This window comes from Mustela nivalis (genome assembly GCF_964662115.1).
Source record: "Mustela nivalis genome assembly, chromosome: 15".
Classification (NCBI taxonomy): Eukaryota; Metazoa; Chordata; class Mammalia; order Carnivora; family Mustelidae; genus Mustela; species Mustela nivalis.
The window spans coordinates 20,629,975-20,642,365 of record NC_139034.1 but is presented as its reverse complement, the minus strand read 5'-3'; the positions used below and the strand labels follow the sequence as shown (position 1 = coordinate 20,642,365).

Sequence of the window (12,391 nt, the reverse complement as noted above, 5' to 3'; positions counted from 1 at the left end):
AGGACGACATTACTAATTGAACTTGAGACTTCTGCTAATTTCACATTCTGTTGAACTTTATGTGGAAGTAAGAGAAAATCGTCATGGGAGGCACATTCACATCCCAAGGATTTATAGTCAGATGGACCAAAGTTCAAAACCAAGTGCTTCCCTCTTCCAGTGGCTGGTCTTATGACCTTGAACAAGTTTCTTAACTCCTTTGAGTCTCCTTTAGGGGGATTTTATGAAGATAAAGAGATAACAAGGAACTATTAGCTTCCCACCTTTTTATTCCCTTTTATTTGTAATAAAAATTAAATTATTCCTAAAAATAAAACTGTTTCACAACAAATTATGTTGTAAAAATCATCTTGCATCTTTTTTGACATTGCTTTTAAAATTTTACTGTTCACTCATGCATGGATTTGACATCTCCTCACAAAATGTAGAACTGGAGACTATTTTTGAAAAATGCTATGACAAATTTCATGTAAAGATTTCAAGTCCATTTTCTTACTATCAAATAAATAAACTTACCAAATAAATAAAAAGGCCTCACTACACACTTTGCATTACTCTTTTATTAAGACACCTCAAAAAAGCCTAAGTTGTTGGATTGCTAATAAGATTTTTGCCAGTTAAGTGTTGTTTGTTACAGCTAGCAAAGTATTATTTCTAAGTGTCTAATTCAGCTGTAAATTCCATTTTATGTAGTATCATATATGTAGAACTTCCAGAGTTTTTTTATTTTTAATTATTATAGAACTATGTAAAAATATTGTAGCTGGCCTTAAGGATCTATATGGATCTATTGAAGTCTAAGTATTTGTCAGGTCAAGGTCTTTTAATGAGAAAACATGATTTATAGTGATGTCCAGCCACATTTGATACAAAAACTGGGAATTGACCCAATATAAATACCCGCTATAATTTTATTATGGTGTCACTTATAAGTTTTTGTCTGGTTTGTTTTGTGTTTTTTTGTCACAAGTTATGCTAATGACCTTACATGGTTCTTTCTGCTCTGTCAGGCCTGGAGCTTAATGATCATATGGATGAGAGGCCAGTGGGATAAAAGGGTGGGTGAGATGAAAGAGTGAGTGAATGAGTGACACTTCTCCACAGACTAGAGGACAGACCCAACATGACAAGGTCCAAGCCATTCTTCAACTCATTCATTACACGGAGGATTCACATGGGCCTTAGTCTAAATGCCATTGACTGGGGGAAGTGCAGTGTTTCCCCAGCTGTGCTTACACCCAGGACGTGTGTGTGTGTGTGTGTGTGTGTGTGGTGGTGGTGGTGGTATATAACTAAAAGAGACTTTCTGTTTTTTAAAAAACAAAACCACCAAAACCATCCTACTGAGATCAGCCACCTTCAGTTTGCAGTAGTCACCACTAGATGGCAAGCTTGCACCCTTGGCAGGAAAAATTCTCAGAAGCATCCTGAGTTTTCTCCTAAGGAGCTGGGAGGGTCTTTTAAAATGTATACACAGGTGCCAACTCCTTAGGAAAGTTAAAGTATTTACTGGCAAAAATATAACTTGCATCACTAGTTTTTACTAGATTCTAGAAATAAACGGTAATTCTCTTTTATATAAAAGTTTATGTTCAAAAACTTTTTCCTTCTACACTCCCCAATACTCTCTGGGAGAAAACAGTTTCTCAGAGAATCTGCCTGTCTTGGTCAGAAATTTTCTTTTAGAAACTTTCTGTCCAGGTGTTTGTACCTGCTCCTGACTGCCCATCAAAATGGCATGCCTAACACAGAACCCTCATTTTCACTAAATGGATTGTACGTGGCAATAAGATATCGTGTTCTCTCCCAGTGATGACCGTGCATGACCTAGGGATGATGTGCTCCAGCTCCTCTTGGTTTCCAGATCAAGCCAGCCCTAAGCCCATGAGATGGCAGATTTCGTTCAGCCCATGACCCTTAATCTCCAAATAAATCCATTTTGTGGCGAAGTAGCTAACTACACTGGTACACAAGGCAAGTGCCACAGATAGACTGCATCTAGAAGTCATAGGCAGAAGCACAGTTGAGTAGATCTATAGTCGGTCCACTTCTGATCGTATGGTCTTACAATCTTGAGCCAGCAGAGTGTTGATTAATGGTTGGGGGACCCAGAAGCAGGGAGCCAAGGCCCCTCAGGATTCTGCCACTGGCCCAACCCCAGTCAGCACTAGTGATGTGAAATGAAGATGTATTATAGCAAATGACAGACTGGGAACCAAAAGTATCTTTGGCTCTGTGATGTCCAAAATCAGTAACATGAAATTTGACAAGAGAGACATATAAATCCCAATGGACTAAGTGGTTTTGGTGTAATTGTTTTAATGATCATTGTAGAAAAGCAGTAATGGAAAACTTGGCCAGACCATGTCAAAGGCTATTAGCTGAGCATAAGTTCAGGGTGAGCCTTAGTGGGATATAACTGCTAAAGAAGTACCCCTTGATTCCTTTCCCTGGAAGAGTGCTGCCATCAAGAGGGTCCTCTGCCTTGCTCACGCCAGTTACCACTATGTGGAGGAATGTGAGCACGTCATGTCAGAGGCCTGGAGTTTAGCCCACAGAAGGGAAGAAGAAAATGGAGCATGGAGGCTCTGGTCAAATATATGAAACACTCCCAGATGGGAAATGGGAAACCTTTTCTGTGCTGTATTGAACTCCAACTAAAGAGAAGACATTCATGGTTGAGAGATTCGAGGTTGATGTAAGAAAAAACTTTCAAACAGTTATACCTGTTTGCAAATTAAATGGCCTTTATTATACATAGCTGTGGTCATTGAAAATGTCTAAGCAGAAACTGAATCATTATTTTTTATAGGTGTTTAGGAAAAAACTCCTCCCTGAATTTGGATAAAAGTTACGGGAAAATAGAAGAAAAACACCACTTTCCCAAGACATTATTTAGTATAGTAATATGCCAGATACTTTACTGGCACCTTTGCTGAGGGACCCTCTTCCAAAGACCTGTGATTGCACATGGGAGAATCAGGAAAGTGTAGTGTGTTGTCTTGTTTGGCCTGGGTGTGTCTGCCCAATACTCATCCCCTTTTGTCATTAAGGACTGAAATAATATCACTCATCTAAGATGACATGGTCTTATTGGACTAGCAAAGATTAATAAATAATAGCATATAGTGTTGGAAAAGTTATTAGGATACCAGTCATCTTCTATGTGTTGGTGCAAGAGTAACTTTGCAGAAACTTTCTGGAAGGTACTTTGGTAATAAATAAGGAAATCTTAAATACTATGAGTATCCTATGGCCAAGTAATTCTACTTCTGGAAATGTCACAAAGAAAAAATCAAATCTGTATACATATATAGGGATGTTCATCTCAGTAGTTTTTAGCATGAAAAAATATACATACATATATATGAAAACTTATGTCAGGGTACTAATTAGTTAAATAATGGCATGATGAGGGGGGAGGGGGACATACTGGCTAAAATCTTGGACTTGGACTTACATAAGCTTAAGTTCTGGCACTGCCACTTAGTAGCTGTGCAACGTTGGACAACAGTGCAACATCTCTGAGACTCCATTTGCTCATCTACAGAATATCAGTAAGGTGATTTAATAGGTTGTGGTGAAGATCCACTAGGATAATGAGCATGAACTCCTCAACAGGAAGCCGGACATATCCCGTATGCTCAGTAAATAGCAGCCATAGTCGTTGGGATTATTATGACGCTGCATCCATACAGTAGAATATCCAGTAGCCACTGAAAATCGCAATGCAGATACACATGTCCTCACTGATGATATATTGTCCCGTGGAAAAAGAAAAGCAGGAGAGAGAGGTAAAGCAAGGGCTAGAAGTTCATACCCCAAAATGTTAGCGATGGTTATTTCTAGGTCTCAAGAATATAGGTGGGCTTAATTCCCTTCCCTCTATAATTATCTGTCTTTTCTAATTTTCCTACAGTGACATGTTGGATATTACTTGTGTGACAAAAATATGAGTTTTAAAAAATGACAATGACATTGAGTTCCCATAGTTTTCGCCAAAGGCTAGTATGTGCAATGGTTCCTAGATTCCGGAATGTGCCTGTTGCGTGGGTCTCATTGCAGCTGCGTAGACCTCCTCTTTAGATAGTTTCATGACTATTTTAAAGTGAGGATGAGAATCGGGTTTCCTGGAGTTCCCACTCATCCTCCATCTTCCCAGATCTCTCTAGAGTAATATTTTGAAAGCTATTTTATTTCTCGCTCTGATGTTGTTACTCCTCTTCTGACTTGGGCTATACAATGTTGACTCTTCTTATTTCATTTAACCTTTGATTTCACAAAGATTTTACACCTGGGTACAAAGTGGGTTTGTTTTTTTAGGATTTTTTTTTTTTTCAGGAGATTTCATTTTAAAGTATGTGGACCCTAACGTGCACTTTGTAAAATAATTTTCTGCATTAATGTCGTTTTGCTTCACTTCTTAAAGAGTAAAGATTTAAATTTAATTCATTTTCCTTAGAAAGGAGTATAAAGACCATATACCATGGCCGGAGGAAGATCAATGTCTTTTTAAAGGGACACCATAGTTGAGAAAAAGTGAATTGACTTTTTTTCGTGGCTTTGTCAATTTCATGCCACTTTTGTTCAGTTCTGTTCAATTTGGTGAAATTATTTTTTAGTACCTATTGAGCTCCTCTGTGAAAAATATTTCCGTGGATATTAATGATTCATTAGCCAGCATTTCAACAGGGTTATCCTTGAATTCACAGCAACGTAGAGAATTATGTTTGTTCCAACACATCTGTTATATTAGTCAGCTTTTAGTTCTCTATTATGGGAATCTCAGAAACCATTTGCTTGGGTTCAGGTTATCTGTGAATTTTCATATTATTTTATGGCCACCAGCTGCATTTTATGACTATATATTAAATCTTTTATTTTTTCAAATAACTTTTCCAAATGGTCTCAGTTTCTAATCCAGAGGAAATCAGGCTTATGCCCAGACATCTACTGTTCAGCAAGTTACAGCTACTGCAAAACCCCAAATAAACGAAAAAGAAACAAAAAGAAAACTCTTCCTCAAAAAGGAAAAACCCTGCGTAAAATGCCAGTGTGCGAAAAACTTAATACCTGACCTTCCCCTCTATCTGTTCTTGGTGGGACATGCCTTCAGCTTTTAATTGGAACCTTTTTCATAATTGTTGCCATTTAACACATTTAGTCTGTCAAATCACGGGATGTCTTTATAGCCATATAATAAACCCTGGAGAACAACTTCTCTGACTGTAGCCATCTGCAATGATCACAAGAGTAGCTTACAAAATACTGACAATCTTTATGGTAATAGGATACATATGGCAGGCCACAATTACGTGTAGCTGCATTCAATTAGTGTTGTACAATTACACAGTTTTATTGCTTAGTTAAAACAGTGAAAGCACTACATACTGGTAATTTGCACTAATCCCCGTCTCTTTAATAGCCCCTCAGTGTTTAAAATGTGGGGGAACATCTATAGTATTTAAAGGGCTTGGGATGAACATTAAATTATATCTCATGTTGTGAATACTCATTGATTGACAATCAGTGGACTCCCACTTCACTTGTGGGTCCTGTTTTATGGAGGCTTTAAAATACAGTTATAGCAAAAAGCACTTTTTTTTTTTTTTTTAACATTAGAACCCCACTTGCCAGATCGGGTTGCCCAAGCCTGTGCTTGCAGCCTGTTAAATGTCCCTCCTGGAAGATGGTCAGGACAGGGGGACAGCCGGAGGAAGAGAGTCAGAATTGATTCAGGGGCAGTATAAGCCAAGGACTCCATATTTTAAATGTGAACTTGTTAAAGGCTTTTCCCATTCCTAACTTTTAATTAAAAACTTAGTTCAAAGTAAATTTATAGCTGCCATTTGGGAAAATACTTTCTGGAGATGGTTTTGTGAGTGAGTGAGTGAGTGTGTGTGTGTGTGTACATGCGCACATGTGTGTTTGAAACAGATGTATGTAGCAATCTGTGATTTTACCAGAATTTTAATTACATTTTTCAGTGGCCTTCCTCGTGCCCTTCTGTAAGTGGCTTGGTAAGAGATAAGGCTGAGCCCAGCTCGGGTTGCCCCAAGGGCTAACAGGGAAGCCCAGTTGTGAGGCGGGCTCATTATACTGCTTGGGCAAGGTGCGCTCCCATTGGTGGCGAGGATACTCTGGAGTATGTTCTTCTGTATCCTTCTCCCAAAGTGTTGACAGAGAAAAACCCAGAGCAACCTTGTTTCCTGCCCTGCCTGACAGTAAGTAAGTTAAACAATTCCAATCGAGAGTCCTGGACATTCATTCACCTGCAAAAACATTTTGCTGAAGCATTGCTAACAAAGTGGTGTCTAGAAGTGTTTTCAGTTACGTGGATCAGGCCTTTGTCTCTCCTTCTTCTTGTCTGTCGTAAGCATCACGTTAACCTCTTTATGCCCATGGAAATTCTGTGTGCTTTTTCAAAGCAGAGGAGGGGGACATGGTGGAAGTGATCGAGATAAAAAGAGCATTAAGATGATGGATTCTGTGTGTTTTATTTAAATGTTGTTGGTTTATTTGAGAGAATTATTACTTTTATGTAATCCTAATTTTCATTATCTTAGTTAATTTTTTTTTTGGTGCTTTTTTTCCCCTTAGGAATAGAAACTTTGAACTTTATTGCTCAGTATATTAAATGTAACTGGCATATGGCTGTCTGTGAGGTAGAATTCCTAGTCAAATGTAGATGCTCAAAAATATAACCTTTGCTAAAGGACAATTACATGGTCATTTTAAGAACCAAAACGGGACTTACAACTCCATCTGCCAACATGGCTTTTCACCCAACTTTTGCACTAAGTTAGGTGATCATAGATACTATGTTTAGAGGAAAACCACAGAATTCCTGCATAAATGGAGTTGTGTAAATTGAAATCTACACCACCTCCGAAAATAGGCACCATGGATGTTTGGACCTGTCAGAACATCAAAACCGGAGATGATTTTACATTTTAGGAAGTAACAAATGGAATTAAAGTAACCAAATGGAATTAAGGACGTAAACAATTCTGCTCTGTCTGGGGAAATAAGCTAGATGATCTTCTAGATGTTTCCATCTTGGGTTTCTGTTCATGAAAAACATTTGCTTGTCACCTGGATGACCAGAATGGCTGAGGTGCTAAGATTATGATTTAGGGATTTCTTTTGCCCATGAACGCGTAGCCTAGGAATGACATACATTGTGCTTTGCAGCTCCAACACCTCAGTTGCTAGGGCTGATGGGCTGGAGAGCTGCTTTCTTAAAGGAGGGAGGACCCTGTCCATCCCAGATGACTGCTGGGCAAAGCCACACCTACGAGGGACACACGGCCAGTTTTGCCCTAACACTCTACGTGCAGGTGACCCCGTCAGCCTCCGGACACCTGCCCGAGGGCTCAGACTAGATGGTGGTCAAGCCCTTAAGGAGAAGACTCCATGCACTGAGTGTGGAGAAAATGGAAAAGGATATTTTCTGCCCAGAAAAGACCCGGTCTCTCAAGGGAAGCTCGAACTCCCTGCCTCTGCCAAAACAGTTAGATGCAAATGATCGATGCTGATGCTGCGGCTTCACCAGCCAAACATCTGCACTTGAAGCTGCAGGGACAGGAGAAGTTAATCTACTTTCTCCAAAGAAAGGGAGACGTGGTGTGTGAGCGGTCGTGGGGCTCCTGATGTGTGGAGATGCGTCTTGTTGTGTGAGAGGCTCCGACCGCTGTGTCACATACACGCGATCACAAGGAGGCAACAGAAGAACATGCAGGCTTCTGGCTGGATGAATTATTTTGATGTACACGGAAAACTTCACCGTGTCCTCCAGGCATCTCCTGCGCCTTTCCTGGGAAATCTAGCTTTTAACTGTGGTTTTCTTTCTCCTATTGATTCCAGTGGAGGGCCCTGAATTAGAATTCTGAATGCCCTTTGATCTTTTCTTTGAAATAGTAGAAGTGGATACTCTTTGGAGCAGACCCATTTGGTTTGATCATGGGCTGGAATTAAAGCGGTATAAATACTTGCCTATGGTCCCAAGCATCCTTTTCTTGATTTGTTGGGTGAAAGACTAGAGGCTTTTACTGCCTTAATAAGGAAACCTGGACCGATTGCTGACTCTGCACCTGATAAATCTTTCCAAATTGCCACAGGTGAAATGAAATGTTAATATTCCTTTCAATTATTAATAAAAAAATGTAAATAGATTTTGTTGGAAATGTGGGCCACTGAAAATGAAGTATTTTAATATACGTGTAGGGTTTTTTTTGTTCAATTACTAAAGAACTGTATTTTTAAAGCTTCTTACATATTAAAATGGAGAGGTAGTTCTTTTCATAAACTGGAGGTACTGCACTGGAGACTTTCTGTATTTCATCATATTACACAAATCAATTTTAATTGTAGAAAACATTAAGTACAGAGAAGCAAAGAAAAAAGTCTCCCATAATCCTAACACCGAGAGACAGACACACTAGCACTGTGTTCTTTCAGACATTTTTCTTGGCACATATTTTTTTTTTCTTTAGTACCCATTTCATGCAAACCAGTCTGAAATCTGTCCTTATTTCCCCCAAATAATTTATTTCAATAGACATAAATTCATATCACCACATTAAGGGTCATGTAGAGTCCCACTGAATCAACGTACCATCATCTATTATTAAATTTCCATTTGCTGGCTGTTCACCATGTATCCAGTTCTGCAGTAATCTAAAAAAAGATATTCTTGTATGTATCTCGTTGCATAATTGCCTGGTTTTTTTTTTTTTTCACTTTATGATAAATTTAAACCACAATGCCCATCGTCCCTTCAAGAAAGATCTTCTGAGCTCTTGGTTGTAAGGCGATTTCACTCTTTACTTTTACTTTAGGTATACGAACACCAAGACGGCAGCAAATCGCTGAAGCTGGGTGACTTTGGACTGGCCACCATTGTAGACGGCCCCCTGTACACAGTCTGTGGCACCCCAACATACGTGGCTCCAGAAATCATTGCAGAAACTGGGTAAATGCTTTCCGTGGTTTATTGGAGTGCTGTGCTTGCCAAAGAACTAGTCTGCTTCGAGAATAGGAGAAAACAGCCCTGTCCCATCCAGACAGAATTAGCTATCAGATTTCTTTCAACTCCTTTTTTTTTTTCTTTTTAACTTTAAAGTGAGAGCCATTTTCTCTGTTTCTCCAATCAAGTTGCCAATTACTGCAATCTTGTTCAAGGCTTCCATGTGGCCTTTGTTAAAGGTAGAACAGCAGTTATTAACCCCAAAGTAAAAAAATGTTCGGACGAACAGAGAAACATACAGCGATGGTAATTAACTTGCTTTTGGATAAAAGAAACAGACACTGCTGCGTGCAGTGATTACAGTCTCCTGTGGTTATTTCTCTCCGCTATCCTTATTCTCCTGCCCCACTCTCATTTTGGCTCTCTTGGCGGTCCATTGATTATCCATGCAGTACAAACACCCTTAGGCGTCAGAGGGCCACTGGGAATTTTCTGGTGTCTATGTGCAGCGGCATCAGATGAATGAAAATGACTAGACTGGGAGGAGAAGGTGGGTGGCCCAACACTTACTAAGGACCTACTACTCTCTGCCAGGCGTAAGCTCCTTTGCTTGATTCTGAACTCTTCCAGTAGACAGTATGATTCCCATTTTGCACATGAATAATCTTGCTGCTGTGGTTGGGTATCCTGGAAGCTCATGACTGGATAGTGGCTGAATCAGAATTTGAACTCGGGGCTATGTGAATAAAGGGCTCTTTCCATAGAGAGCCCTATATCTTGCCAGGGATCATAGGCCAAGTTCTGAAGCACTAGCCTCACACAGAAGGACTGGGGAAGGGTGGTGCGCCAAGGGGAAATGGCCTTACTTTTTCCCCTCAATGAGTGGCACCAACCCACACCTGAGGGTCTAGGTTGTATCCTCCCCTGTGACCCGTGGAAGATAGTTTTACTGCTTGACCTTTGGCCAGAAAGGCAGAGGAACAAAATAGATGAGAAGGGAATGCCAATTGGGATCTAAGGTGGGACTGGGGGTAAATGAGGACTTTTTTTCGTCAAATTTGAGTGAGTTGGGAACCAACATTTGTAAACTTGCCGACCTCCCTCAGGGCATGCTGCGCTAGTCTAGCCAGCTACATTTCCTAGTTTTCCACCCTGAGTACTCTGACAGCCTGCTGGGAGAGAGGAGCCCAGGGGAGAAAGACGATTGAGTCGGGCTCTTGGAAATCCTGCTTGGAACCCTGCTCTGCCACTCACTAACTGTGTGATCTCGAGCAAGACTACCCCTCTGATCCTTGGTTTTCTCCTCTATAAAACAGGCAACAGCACTTATCCCGTCTAATGTAGAGTGATAGAAAAACAGCATAAGATAATGTACGTCAGTGCTTTACGAACTGGAAAATGTCCTAGATGTAATTATGTTTTTTAACATTGGGACTTAGATTGTTTCAAGGGTCCATCCCCATCTTAATACTGATACGACCGTAATAAACCTTTTCGATGAAACCTCTCTCACTTACTGATACTTGGAAATGATTCTAGACATGCTTTACTTTGATTTTTATTCATATGTCTTAGACAGTCTCTCTCTCTCTGTCTCTCTCTCTCTTTTAATTATTTTTTCCTTGAATTTTGTTTAGCTGGTGGGTTTTCATTTAGTATTTGTTGTTGGGTTTTAAATTTTGTTGAGTTTGGTTTTTGATTTAGAATAGTAGAGTCATCTATTTTGCCAGTGCCCCATAATTTGTCCCGGCTTGACTTGTGCTAACTCTAACGTCACTTACTTTTGCAGATATGGCCTCAAGGTGGACATCTGGGCAGCTGGTGTAATCACTTACATCCTGCTGTGTGGTTTCCCTCCGTTCCGTGGGTATGGGCAGTCATCTTTTATTCAGCACCAACAAAGCATTTCTGTACTCTCTGAGGGATCCATTCTGCCTTCTTGCACAAAAGAGCCTGAAGCAGGAAGTGGATGGAAGAACTTGACTTCCAGTGCCCGTTATTTTTTCTGTGTTGTACACACTCATTTACATGCCTTCCATAAATCTCCCTCATAGAATTGAAAAATTCATTCTTTCCTAATTGTCCAAAACAGTTCCATATTGACATTTTGAATAGCTTAAAAACACACGTTTTACACACTTACGGGGAAGGGAAGGGCTCGAATGCAGAAGAGTGGAGAGACATGCCCTGGGTTAACATTTTAGTGCTGTGTTTTTCCTTGTTGTGGTTCATGTAAACAGAAGCGGTGATGACCAGGAGGTGCTTTTCGATCAGATTTTGATGGGGCAAGTGGACTTTCCCTCTCCATACTGGGATAACGTTTCTGATTCGGCGAAGGTAGGTTTCCAGTGCCTTTCCTTTTCCCGAGACCCTGTGTGTCTTAATGCAGTTTTACCTAATGATGTTGTAGATAAAATTTCTGTCCATTTTTGTTTAATTACTGGGTTTGCCAGGAGTCCACGGTCATCAGTCATCTGTTTGTCACCATCCCAACTTACCAAGCATCTCTGTTTTCTGGCTTCATCGCTTCCTGTTGTCACTCCACTTACACTGTGTCTTGCTACACCAGCCAACCTTAAATTTTGATGTAGCTTGTGGCTTTACCTCTTTTGGGTCTCAACTCAATCTCACCCTCTCAGGGAAGCTATCCCAGACCACTCTGTTTTCAGATGCATTTTTAATCTACCTAGTTTGCCTAGTGTTCCTCATCTGCTCTGTTTCTCTCTTATACCCATGTGTCCTTCTGGTATACCATCTACCTACCTTTCTCTATCTGTTTATTTTCTGGACAGGTAGATATAGGTAGGTGTATACATCTTACTTATGTCATTTATTTTCTAGTTTTCCCTCACTAGAACACAAATTTCATCAAGACAAGGATTTTTGTGTATTTTGTTTATTGCTGTATCATCAACCCCGATGTAGTGACCAGTATAACTAGTGCTTAACCAGTATGTATACATGCTTAACATGTATTAAAATGAATGAATAGGAGATCAGCCTCTAAGAAAACTGCAAAAATCTTACATGGAGACATTGGTAAAACTCGGATAAAAAAGAAAACCTTTTAATTGACTCCTTAATGTCTCCAAGCATTGACTTAAATTTTTAACAAATTGATGTTGATAAATAATTGACTTTTGATTATTCAGTGTATAAGCCTTTCCTTTCTCTGTGTCCTGAGTGTGAGTTCAATTTAAAACCTGACTTTTTCTGTGGGGGTAGAGATATTTTTGCCTGTGAGCAGTCTCTTCAGAAGCCTTTTTACCTCTCAGTGCCTTCTCTCCATAAATGAGGGCTCCAAGTCATTGACAGACAGGACCATCTCCCACATCCTCATGCCATCCGCAAAGGGCATCACACCAGCTCATTGCTTTAATAAGTCCTGGCCCATGTTGGAAAGTGAATGAATGCCTTCTTGCA

General features: G+C 40.0%; 1 protein-coding gene across 9 annotated transcripts in view; it reads left to right on the top strand.

The window, feature by feature from the left end:
* Nucleotides 1-12,391, top strand: part of DCLK1 (doublecortin like kinase 1) — a 352,644-nt gene that overhangs the window by 302,984 nt on the left and 37,269 nt on the right. For all 9 annotated transcript variants that reach the window (XM_082700457.1, XM_082700459.1, XM_082700458.1 and 6 more), the window contains 3 exons: nucleotides 8,841-8,974; nucleotides 10,758-10,835; nucleotides 11,209-11,305. In XM_082700457.1, coding sequence (XP_082556583.1) covers nucleotides 8,841-8,974; nucleotides 10,758-10,835; nucleotides 11,209-11,305 — 309 coding nt within the window. The remainder of the gene's footprint in view (nucleotides 1-8,840; nucleotides 8,975-10,757; nucleotides 10,836-11,208; nucleotides 11,306-12,391) is intronic.